This window comes from Bos indicus, chromosome X (genome assembly GCF_029378745.1).
Source record: "Bos indicus isolate NIAB-ARS_2022 breed Sahiwal x Tharparkar chromosome X, NIAB-ARS_B.indTharparkar_mat_pri_1.0, whole genome shotgun sequence".
Classification (NCBI taxonomy): Eukaryota; Metazoa; Chordata; class Mammalia; order Artiodactyla; family Bovidae; genus Bos; species Bos indicus.
In genome coordinates, this window is record NC_091789.1 from 121809817 (window position 1) to 121822449 (window position 12633).

General features: G+C 46.9%; 1 protein-coding gene across 1 annotated transcript; it reads right to left on the reverse strand.

Annotated features, from left to right (window-relative positions):
* Nucleotides 1-6315: 6315 nt before the first annotated feature.
* On the reverse strand, nt 6316-10335 carry LOC139181022 (melanoma-associated antigen B2-like). Its single transcript, XM_070783707.1, has 2 exons — nt 10263-10335; nt 6316-8003 (listed from the first exon to the last, which is right to left on the reverse strand). Exon 2 carries the CDS (start codon nt 7939-7941, stop codon nt 6736-6738), a length of 1206 nt encoding a protein of 401 aa, XP_070639808.1. The 5' UTR covers nt 7942-8003; nt 10263-10335; the 3' UTR covers nt 6316-6735.
* Between the last annotated feature and the right edge of the window lie 2298 nt (nt 10336-12633).

Below are 12633 nucleotides of genomic sequence, written 5' to 3' on the forward strand. Positions count from 1 at the left end.
ATCAAATTTTTAAAAATGACACAAATGGACTTATTTACAAAACAGAAACAGACTCACACAGTTTGAAAACAGACTGATGGTTACCAAAGGAGAATTTTGTGCGGAGGGATACATTAGAAGCTTAAGATGAACATACACACATAACCAATATAGAAAATAGATAACTGAACAGGACCTCCTATACTCAATATTCTGTAATAGCCTATATGGGAAAAGAATCTGGGAAAGATTGAATATAAGTATAACTGAATCACTTTGCTATACACCTGAAACTAACAAAGGACTGTAAATCAACAATCTCCAATAATTTTTCTTTTTTTTTGAAAGGAATATACATCTGTAACAATACCTCTGGGCAATCACCTAAGGCATGGGTGAAAAACTGTCACCTCCATAAAGCAAGGTTTCTAGTCCAAGAGCAAGGTGTTTTATCTCCTGATTCAGAGAACCCTCACTCATATAAGATTTCATAAAGTTTTGCCACAGTGATCCAATAGCCAACGCCTATTAGGCAATCCCAACACATATAACAGTCAGACATAGACAACATAGGCAAGCAAATCTAAAGGCCTGAGACCTTATCCCAATGTTCAGAACTCTAAACCAATCCTTTGAGTACCTCAGCAGATTTAATCTTTTGCATTGTCCTCTTGGGGTGGGTCTCTAACCCACAGTTGTAGGCTTGGATTCTAACCATACAGAAGAAAATCCCCTAGGTGGGACTTTAACCCACAGTGTTGTTGTCTTTCCTCAGTTGCTCTCTCATGTCTGACTCTGTGCCACCCTATGGACTGCAGCATGCCAGGCTTCCCTGTCCTTCACTATCTTCTGGGATTTGCTCAAATTCATGTCCACTGAGTTGGTGATGCGATCCAACCATCTCATCCTGTCTAACCCACAGTCCTGATGAGATTATTAGACCACAGACACATTTTAACTACATTTAGCTACCGGGACATTATAATGAGTTTATTCACCCCAAAGATGTCTGCTCTAGGAGCTGTTTCTTTTCTTAAAATATCCCGAGGATCCCGGTGTGCCATGGTGAGAAAGCAGGAACCCGGAAGGTGACTCTCTAGACAAAACTCAATCGAGGTGGCCATTCAGGGTGGGTGCTAAGAACCCACACTCTGCCAGGGGCTACAGTGCCTCAGAAAGATGGTCACAAGTCCTAACTCTCAACTGGGCTGTTCTAACTCACTGAACATGGGTTCACTGACAGATGTGCACAGAAGCAAATACTTATGGCAAGAACTTTAGAGAAAAGAGCTTTACTGCAAGCCCAACTAATGAAGGAGGCAAGGTATCAAATCTCTCTTCAATCCAGGAGCCTGGGTGCAATCTAAGGGGTCAAGGGAATTTCTAACTTGGACGCTAATTGGCTAGTCTTCAATTAGTCCCTTTCAGCTACTCAGGTTACAGGAAGCCAGGTTTTCCTTATTGAAGGATTTATCACTTTGTAAATGGCCCTCGGGGCAACAGTTCTCTTCTCTGAGTTATGCATACTGAAGAGCTTGGCTCTGTGGTCATCCTGAGGTCATGTGTTTCTTCTTGGACACATGCAGTTCCTTCTTTGTAAAATGACTCAAGGTGTGATTAATCAACAATCTATTTGAGGTCAAACCAGTTTAAGCTGGTCAATTTTTTCACATGCTGTTTCACTAGGCCCCTGAACTCCAGCACATGACCCAAACTCCAAGACAAAGAAAATCACAGTGAACTAAATGTTGCCTAGCAAGGACAATCATGTAACATTCACACCAGAGGATGTGACATAGAATGTGCTTGAGGTAGAATCTTTCCCAGTTGGAAACAACTCAGAGTTCTTAGAATTTTTGTCATTGACCAGGATCTTCCCTCCCAGATACCTGTTCATCTAAATAACGAGTATTTCCACATACTAAAGTACCAACAAGAAATTTAGAACTTGCCTAGAATTTGCCCAATTACACACAAGATAAAATAATCGACTAGGTCCTTAAGGAGAGGTCTCTGGCTCCCTCAACCCAGGGTAAAGGTCACCAGTCCAGGAGACTGTGGATTCTCTCAGGCCCTCCATCTAAGGATCTGGCTATGCTCACCACTCCCACTGTCTCTCTACCCACCAGGCAACCTCCCTTGAAATGACCTCTCGCTGAAGGTTCTGCATTTTCCTAAGGCTCCAAAGCGAGACAGTGTATTAAAAAATGAAGACATCCGTTTGCTGACAAAGGTCCCTGTAGTCAAAGCTATGGTTTTCCCAGTAGTCATGTATGGATGTGAGAGTTGGACCATAAAGAAGACTGAGTGCTGAAGAACTGATGTTTTCAAACTGTGGTCTTGGAGAAGACTCTTGAGAATCTCTTGGACAGCAAGGAGATCAAGCCAGTCCATTCTAAAGGAAATCAACCCTGAATATTTATTGGAAGGACTGATGCTGAATCTGACTCCAATACTCCGGCCACTTGATGTGAAGAGCGGACTCATTGGAAAAGACCCTGATGCTAGGTATGAAAGATTGAGGGCAGGAGGAGAAGGGGGCAGCAGAGGGCGAGATGGTTGGATGGCATCACTGACTCAATGGACATGAGTTTGAGAAAACTCTTGGAGACAGTGAAGGGCAGGGAAGCCTTGTGAGCTGCAGTCCATGCGGTCACAAAGAATCAGACACAACTGAGTGACTGAGGATGCACACACACACACAACACTCCATGATATGTATATATCATATATCTATCCATTGATACATCAATGGACACTTGGGCTGCTTCCCTGTATTGGTTAATGTGAATAATGCTGCAATGAATATGGGAACGAAAGTATCTCTTGGAGAGTCTAATTTTAATTCCTTTGGATTAAAACCCAGAAGTGGGCTTGCTGAATCATATGGTAATTCAATTTTTAATTTTTTGAGGAACCACAATACTGTTTTCCACAATGGTTGCACACATTGACATTCTCACTAACATTATAAAAGAGTTCTCTAAAGGCTTGCACTTAATCATCTTCCTCTGTCCTGGAGAGGGAGCAAGACAATCAACTTTTCAAATGATTGTTGTGGTAAAACCACTTAACATCAGATCTACTCACTTAAATATCTCTTGTTTCCTCTCTTCAATGTCACATTTAGTTTGGCATTATTATCATTATTGCTCTGGCTATGTATTACAATATAATAGTTGGACCTGAGAGTCCCTCTTAATGCTTCATACATTTCACAGTAATGAGAATAAAAAGGGAATTAAGAGCACAAGGTCAGAGGAGGCTTCCAGGAGTGAGAGGGTGAGCTTTAGACCAACTCAAATCAAGGGCCTATGGCCATCCCTGTCACTTAAACAGCCATGGAAAAGTTTGTCACATCATTAAACTCTCTGAGAGCGCCTCGGGCTCTTTAACTGTGAAGGGAGTTTGACAAGCCCTGTCTGGAAGGACTGCTGGCATGTGGTGGTAACTGTAAACCATCTGCCACAGTGCCTGGCAGGCACCATACCCCATCCCTTCTCAGGACTGGTGGCTATACTTTGCAACGAAGATCTCACCTCCCTTAGGCCTGATATAGGGCTTCCCTGATGGCTCAGCAGGAAAGGATCTGCCTGTGATACAGGAGCTGCAGGAGACGCAGACTCGGTCTCTGGGTCAGGAAGATACCCTGGAGGAGGAAATGGCAACCCAGCCTAGAATTCTTCCTTGGAATATCCCATGGACAAAGGAGCCTGGCGGGGTACACTCCATGGAGTCACAAAAGAGTCAGACATGACTTAGCAATTCAACAAGAAGAAGAAGGCCTGGTATAAAGAAGTGAGGGAGAGCCTTGCCTGACAGTCTTCTCCTGAGCTTTCTAGAACTGACATAAAAAGGGAGGGCATGGCTCTCCTTTGTTCCCTCTATTCAGGGGTGAGCAGACCCCTCAGTCTCCACTCAGGCTTCACAATCTGACTTCTGGTGGGCCTGGGGAATCCCTTCCTTCTTGACCTGAGGCCTATCTCCTCATAGTAAGCCCGATACCTCCCTGTGAACCTGGAGGAGGAAATAAGAATGGCCTTATCTAGCCACCCCTACCCATAGTCTCACAAGAATGAAAGCTGTGGCAAGCTCCTTGGGAATGACAGACGGTTCCTCTCAGGGTTCCAAATCGGTGTCCCAAATTTGACTCTCAGCCAAGCCCAAGACTCCCCCTTCTGTAGACATGGGAACACCACCATCAGACAAAACCCTGACTTTCCTGCTACTCCTCGGTCAGAGCTGAAGGGCCCCTTGGCCTGGTAAATCTGCCTGAGGCCTTCTAGGCTGAGAGTAGGGAAAATTCTGTGTGGCCATCCTGGTATTTGTGTTCCCACGTTCTTTGCTGTCCTCACTGTCTTGGAAAGAACCTGGAAATATTCCCCAACTGGAAACATTCCCTGACTTGCCTTAAAGCTTCTCCACCCAGGCCACTAGTTTCCTGATCCCTGAGGAAGAAGAGGAGTTTGCCTCATAGGGCCACCACAGGCCATGGTCTTCTGAGGCTAACAGGAGTGGAAGGAATATGTTCTGCCCCCACTGTTTTGAGGCTAGTGGTCTTTTCAAGAATTCAGGGTCCTTACCTTGACTTCTGGCACAACATGGAAATCATTCTTCTGCTGAGTTTCGGCTGCTCCCTTTGATCAGGATGAGGTTCCTTACCTCCATGTGATCCTCTGGGAGGAAGTGAGTAGGACTCACCATGTCACCAGGCCTAAGTGGCACAGTCTCAGGCCTGACAACAGGGACAGTGCCCTCTGTAGCCCCCTTCTTTCTGGGAGGGATCCTTTGCTGTCGGTCAGTATCATCAGTTGACTCCTGTTAGGAACGGGGTACCCTTCCTCAGCTGATACAGCCTCCCTCCATTAGCCCAAAGACTTTAAGGCCCTGAAGCCATTCGCCTTCAGAAACTAAGGGATAAACCTAGTCTGAAAGCCCTGCCTGTTCCCTCCCAGGGCGCATTACATTTGCAGGACTTTCTAAGGATTTATCTGTAATGGGGTAGTTGGTTGCCACACTCTTCATACAGGACTGTACACACGTCATGCCTGGGATTTCCACTCTCTGATGAAGAGCCAGCCTATAAACCAAGGTCATCTCCTTGAAACCCTCCAGGCAGAAGTCACGGGGCCCTTGAGCTGGCCAGCACTTCCCTATGCCTCCCAGGGCTAACTGGAGAGGAGGGACTAAGTGTAGCCCTGTCAGCTGTGGATTGAGGTGCTTCATGTCCATACTCTGGGTCCTCACTTTGACTCTGCACCCTTCCTGGGGCTCTATTCTCTGCAGATTCCCAATGTCCCCACCTCCCCAGGACCTGAGTTGAAAGTGTTAACCACAGCAGCCCAGATAGTTCTGGACTTCATGGGCTTGCTAATGAGGACGGGTCTTAACAGGATCCTTCTGTTCTGGATGGGTCTTTCCATCACCCTCATTCAGGATAATCACCATCATTTCTGCAAGATTGATTCTCTTTACCAACCTCAGAACTCTGCGCTGAGACCAAGTTTCTTAGGTCTCTGAGAAGCCTAAAGAATAAGTGAGGCTATGCTAAGGCTAATAGGCTAAGCCTGCTGCTGCTGCTAAGTTGCTTCAGTCGTGTCCGACTCTGTGCGACCCCATAGACGGGAGTCCACAAGGCTTCCCCGTCCCTAGGATTCTCCAGGCAAGAACACTGGAGTGGGTAAAGTAGTGTAGAGCAGGAGTCTATTGCCAGTTGTCATTTACCAGCCTTGTACCAGCACAAGACCAAACTCTAACTCTATGAGCCTTGGGCTCTCCCCTGCGAACTAAGTTTGATAAGCCCTTTCTTGTCAGATTGGTGGAATATAAGTATTTATGGAAAGCTTATGTCATGGCGTCTATCTCTATTGAGACATTAGGAGCAATAGCAGTTATTACTATGATTATCTTGACCTCAGATGTTACATCAGCTGGATTTTTTTTTCAATATATCAGATGTCAGAAACTATGCAGTGTTCCAAGTGGGGGAAAAAAAGACCCAACCTTCGAAATCAGCCAAAATTCCTCTTAGGAATGAAACCAAAGTAATATGTTCTCTCCAATCCCTCTTAACCCACTTCTTTCTTGTTCTTCCTGAAGTAGAGAGTATCTCAGCCTCTTCCATAGAATGACAGCATCTCTGAGAAACTATAATGAGTGGACAGAGGTTAGGACTTTTTTTGACTAAACATCACCAGTACAAGCATGAAGACTTCTTAAGAGCAGATTCTCAATATTTGTGTAAAAGAAGAGCCATGAATAAATCATTTGCTATAATTTATATCTCAAACATTCTTGAAAACCATAAACCATAAGCAGAGGCAAGTATGTGTCTTCTACATTTACAAAAAGGGAGACTAAACATAGAGTAAAGCCATCCAAAAACTGAAGAAATTTCAGCTATCTCCCTAACAATGTATCAATGTTCTGAGCCTCTATTAGCGTGGCGTCTTTCACATCTCTAAGGACAGTCTCATCCTAAAGTGATGTTATTCTCATCCTGGATCACAAAAGTGATGTGAGGATTTACAATATTTATTTGAGAACACAAAATTCTTACTCCTAAATTTGACAAACAGCAAAGTGTGTGTGACCCATGTTATTCATATACTTATATCATGAATCTAAATGACTTTTCTGTTGAAAAATTTTAATAACTGAAAATTGGGGGAAATAAAGTCAACAAGTTATTGATATCAGGAACACAGGTTGACCGGCTTCTCCAGCCACAAAGTGAACAACGGGCTTCAGATCACACTAGGGGCGAGATGAGCAGCTGGATGCGGCCCTGGGGCGTGCAGTGGCCAAAGCAGAAGGGCCAGCACTGGTTGAGGCAGCAGTGCCAGGCCTGGTTGAGGCAGAAGAGCAAGCAGCGGCTGAGGCAGCAGTGCCAGGCCTGGCCAAAGCAGAAGGGCCAGCAGCGGCTGAGGCGGCAGTGCCAGGCCTGGTTGAGGCAGAATTGCCAGCCCTGGCTTCACTTCTGGCTCCGGTGGTCTCTACTTCCTCTCTCCAAGCCTCCTCATATTGCAGCAGGAAGGCAGGATGGACTGAATCCTTGACCTTGGCCAAAAACTGCAGGACTTTCGTCTTGCTCGTTTCTGTGAGCGCTTTAGGACCCCAGAGGAACTCATAGCGAGGGGGATCGCTGCCGGGCACCTGGCGGTACTCCAGGTACTCTTCCCGCACCAGATCTTCTGTGATGAGCTTCCTGGGCTCTCCAAAGATGAAGTGACTTCTTCCATCATAGATGCCCAGCATATTCAGGAACTTCCAGATCTTCTCCTCAGGGGCGTGGTTGCCATTCAGGTAGATGACACCCAGCAGAGGCATCAGAAGACCATTCTTCGGCAGCCCCCAGTCACCTCTCATAGACTCACTGTCGCTGAGATCTAGGTTGCTCACCAGGGTATAGCAGTGACTGTTGGGCCTGATTTCCTTCAGCACCAGGCCAAACACCATCTCCATGTGCTCGGAGGCCCTTCTAAGGATCTCAGGGTATTGTTCCTTGTACCTTCTATTGATTTCCTTCAAAATTTCGGACCTCTTAATGAGCTCCCTCATCTTATACTTATACAGCATGTACGGCACCAATAGCTCTGCCTTCCTGGTCAGAATATCTGTGTGAGAGCTCACAGCAGCAGCTGAGGCCTGGGAGGAATTTTCACCTTCCTGAACTTGGCCCTCAGCACCTACTCCAGATCTCGAGCGTGCTGCGCCACCACCACCAGATCTTTTGCGTATAGCACCTGCAGCAGCACTGGTGGTGCCGTGGGCTCCCTGAGGCCCCTTCGGGGTGCCAGCAGCAGACGAGCTTGAGGGAGCACTCTCTGAATCAGGAAGGGAGGAGGAGGTGGTCTCTTCTCCCCCAGATGTGGTAGCCTGATCATGAACACCCTGGGTCTCAGTTTGGGTCTGGCGACGTTTCTCACGAGCACGGTGCTTACTCTTCTGCCCACGGGGCATGATGGCTGTGGGCAGGGACCGCAGGCAGGAGTCTGGGCCAAGAGACAGGTGACTGGGGGCACCTGGAGGATGGAGAATGAGGTGACATGAGCACCTTAAAACAGGGAGACTCTACCTTGGCTTAATCAAAGGCCGCCTCTGCAGGTGTCCTTGAGGACACTGCTCTAGGAACCCACAAGGCTCCTGTTTTCCTGCTCAGCATGGCCCCTGAGAATCCCAGAGGAAGAATAGTGGCCTAGCTTTTCCTCTGCGTCCTCTCAGCCCTGCTTTGGATTTACTCAGGTGCCAGCAGGTACTAGCAGTGGGGTTTTCTAAGTTCTACTTCAGTATTATCACGTCAAGTCCTGGTGGAACCTTGGCACCCTTCCCTCTGCTACTCTGATGTAGACACTTTAGACCTCCCCATGATCCAGAGGTAAGGGAAGGAATGCCTCAGTCGACCTCCCTGCCAGGAGATAGATATCCAGTGCTGAGAGCTCATTAGGGTCTTTTCTATCCTGAGTTCACTGGGATCATCATTCAAGGTCCTTACCTTGGCTCCTTAAAACGTTGGGCACCATTATCCATTTGCAGACTGGTGTCTGCACCTTCAGACTAGACATTTCCCCTCCTGTAGACTTCGTATAAAACAATAAAGAAGGGGCTCAGCCTCACAGCCCTTCCCTGAGATTTCCTGGGCTGAAATCCGAGGGTGGGATGGATGCACTGAGTCCTCACTCAGGTTCCTCTATTGGGCTCCTGGTAGAGAAGCTCAACTTTCTCCTGAAGTAAAGACTGCTTGATAGTAAAAGCCAATGACTCCGTGTCCCAAAATCAGGAAGTGAAGATGACCTTATCTTACCAAACACGGTCTCCTGAGAACAAAATCTGGTGCAGGCAGGTTGATGTCCCTGTGGACCCTCACAAGATCCCAATTCAAGGGCTAAAATATTTTTTTGCTTCTGGTTTCTCCTATATGTCTTTTTGAAAATAAATTTATTTTTTACAATACTAATTTATAATAGTGTACCAGTTTCTGCCACAAATCAATATGAATCAGCCATAGATATAGCTATGTCTCCTCCATCTTGAAACTCCCTCCCATGTCAAACCCCTCTTAAGCTTTCAGAGCACTGGCTTTGAGCTCCCTGGTCATAAAACTACTTCCTATTGGTTATCTATATTCCATATGGTAATGTGCACGTTTTCAATGTTACTCTCTCAATCTGCCCCTCCCTCTCCTTCCCCACTGTGTCCATGAGTCTGTTCTCTATGTCGGCATCTCCAGGCTGCCCTGCAAATAGGTTCATCAGTATCATCTTTCTGGATTCCATATATATGCATTAATATATGATATTGGCTCTCCACTTTATGAATTAATTCACTCTGCTTAAAAAAACTAGGAATAAAACTACCACATGAGCCAACAATCCCACTAGTGGGCGTATACCCTGAGGAAATGGTAATGGAAAAAGACACTTGTACTCGTCTTCACTGCAGCACTATTGACAACAGCCAGGACACAGAAGCAACCAAGCTCTACATTTGACTCATGACAGGGTCTAAGGTTTCTCCCTCTGCTGACCACTCCATTCAGACCAAGACCCTTACTTCCCCATTAGCCCGCAGTGGGGACCAACATTATCCTTGAGGTCTCCCAGGGATGATGACAGGGAGATGTGGTCCGAATGACATGGTGTGGAACATCCACAGCCCCCAAGGTTCTCACCATCCACCAGGACACCTGAAACCCTCCCTTGCCAACCTGAGGCTGCCCCCACTGACCTGGTCTCTCACTTCCCTGAGATGTCCCAGGAAGTGTCATGTCAAAACACCCAATTCTCCCAGCCCTCAAAATAGGACTGGCACTTTCTGTGACTCTATTTCTTATGGGAGGAGCCCCCATCCTCACTCAGCATCACAGCCATTAATACTGTTGTGGACTAGGTCCCTTTTGTTGAACCAGGTTTATTCCATTACAGCAGGGCTCTCACTTCCCCAAAACCACCTCCAGTGGACACCAGGGGGCACCACAGTTGGGCAGCTCTACCCGGGGCATCTTAGAGCCCAGTACACAGGGGCCGCTCAGTGTGGTCCCCTTGGCGGTGTTGAAATCTGCTCATCAACCCTCAGGGCCCTCATCTAGGTCCTAGAGCTCCTCCAGGGGTAGAATCCGGACCTAACCCTGCAGACCAATGCCATAGCTTTCGACACTCTAAACACATTCAGCCAATAGCTCTGAGGGACTCATAAGAGCCATATCACAGGGGTGGGATGTGGATGGGTCACTTTTATTACTGGGAGGGTTGGAAAAGTCCCATGAGCTACATTCAGGTCCTCACCTTGGTTCCAGAAGAGTACTGGACACTAAGTCTCTGCCATACGGTCGCCGTGGCTACCGGTTGAACCGCTCGCTTTCAAAGCGGAAGTGGAGGGAGCTGCGTAAGGTCCTACGTGGGATCTCCCAGGGATGACGGCAGGGGCAGTATGCTACGGGAACCCAAGTAGCTCAATATTCATCCATCCTTGGGTCCTCCTTGTGCAGTGTATCAAAGCCCAAGATGCCCGCTCCTATGAACTCGTGTCTTCCAGCTCCCAAACAGAGCCCTCGCCTTCCCAAGTCCCTAGTGGTGGGAGCCCAGCTCTGCTCTGAGCATCTCTGCTTGTCAGGTGGGTTGCCACTCTGTGAGCCTCCTTCGTTGGGGGAGAGATCCTCTCACTAGCACTGATGGTCCTCACCTTAAGTCTGGTTATGGTCAAGACACCCGGATCTGCAGATCTGGGTTCTGATCTGGCTAGAGGAGACTCAGCCCTCCCTAAGATCACACAGGTTGAATGAGTGGCTCCCTCTGCAGGGGTCCTCAGTAACACTCAGCATTGCATGTGAGGTCCTCCTTGGATTCAGGTCCCTCGCTCTGCGAAACTGCAGCTGACTGTATTAGACAGAGGTCTCACCTCGCTAAGACTTTCGAGGTAGAAATCAACCTGACATCTGTGCCCAGAGTTTCCTGGGGACCACAGCATCAGTGATTTTCCAGGGCCTCCTTTTATAGGGTGTGTTACTGTGAGTCCACTTTCAGGTCCTCACATTGACACATGACGAATCCTGTAACTCCACTCTCTGTTTTATGAAGCTTCTTGTCTTACATCAAAGTCCTCGTCTCCTGAGAATTCCAAGTTGGAAGTCAGGATGACCTTCATGTGATCCTAGTCCATCAGGGCCTCTGAGAATAGACAGTGGGGATGCAATCTGAGTCCTTCTGATTCCTCTTGCTTAGCATCCTCACTACATCTACCACAGCCTGGGACTGCTCCTTCTACTGATCTAAGATTCCTCTTCTTAGTCTTTGGGTGACCACTATATCAAGGGGTGATTGTCTCCTTATTCCTCCTTCATGGAGGTTCCCATATCAGCTTCTGTCCCTCAATTAAAGGCTTCCTGGGGAATGCATATTCCTACAAACAGTGAGCAGTTACCCTCTAGCAAATCTTGGAGAAAATGGGTCTCAGTCCCAAAAGTGATATAAGATTAGGAAAATGCAGCAGAAATTAAGGAACTCAGGACAGATGTTATGATGTCAAAGAGATAGAGGTGATATATTCCTGCTCTTCAGCCAGATTTAGGGTGTGTGCTTAATCACTCAGTTATGTCTCACTCTTTGTGACCCCATGTACTGTAGCTCCCCAGGCTCCTCTGTCGATGCAGATTCTCCAGGCAAGAATACTGAAGTGTGTTACATGCCCTCCACCAGGGATTGTGCCCAACCCAGCGATCGAACCCAGGTCTCCCGCATTGCAGGTGCATCCGGTACCATCTGAGTCACCAGATTTAGGGTTAGTTCTAAAATATTTACTCTCGGCACCTCCCTGTTGGTCCAGTGGTTATGCGCTCCCAATGCAGGGGTCCTTGGTTTGATTCCTAGTCATGTAACTTGATCCCACATGCCACAACTAAAAATCTCACATCCAACAACTAAGAGTTTACGTGCCACAACTAAAATCTCACATTCCACAACTAAAGAGGCTGCATGTGGCAACAAAGATTCTGAGTGTCACAACTAAGTCCCAGAGCAGTCAGAAAATAAATAGAAATAACTATTTTTAATTAAAACAAATAAAATTACTTTCTACATAGAAGGATAGTGCCAGATAATCTTGTAAGCCCTCAATACCTTGAGGGTGTCTGAATTTGCACATGCAGGTGATCATAGGCTAACTGACCATTACCCCCTTCTCTCCTTTATTCACAGCTCTTAATTATTTTGGTGTTTGTATTGCATTAGCTATGTATTCCATCCCAGTGTTTTTGCCACAGAGTCCTTCTTTCTGTCACTCAAGATACATGTTTGAGTGCTAGAAGACAGTGAATTAATTGACTCATGAGCACCTCAGGCCGGGACAAGTGGAAGGGTACATGCTGTGGGCAAATCAGACCAGCGCTCTAGTCCCAGCTCTGTCTCTTATCAGTTGTGTGGACTTGGGTCCATCCCCAAACTTGGGGAGCCTCAGGTGAAGTGGCTTTTGTAGGACTACTGGCATGTAGCTAAAGCACCTGGACCACACTGAGACTTTACACGATATCTATTTTTACTATGATTATGATTAGTTTCATCCTGGAGGATACCACCGACCCTGAGGAATCTTTTAAATCCAGAAGATGTCAAAGAATCTTTGGCATTCTAGCACATGGAACACCAAATCAGTCCAAAATGC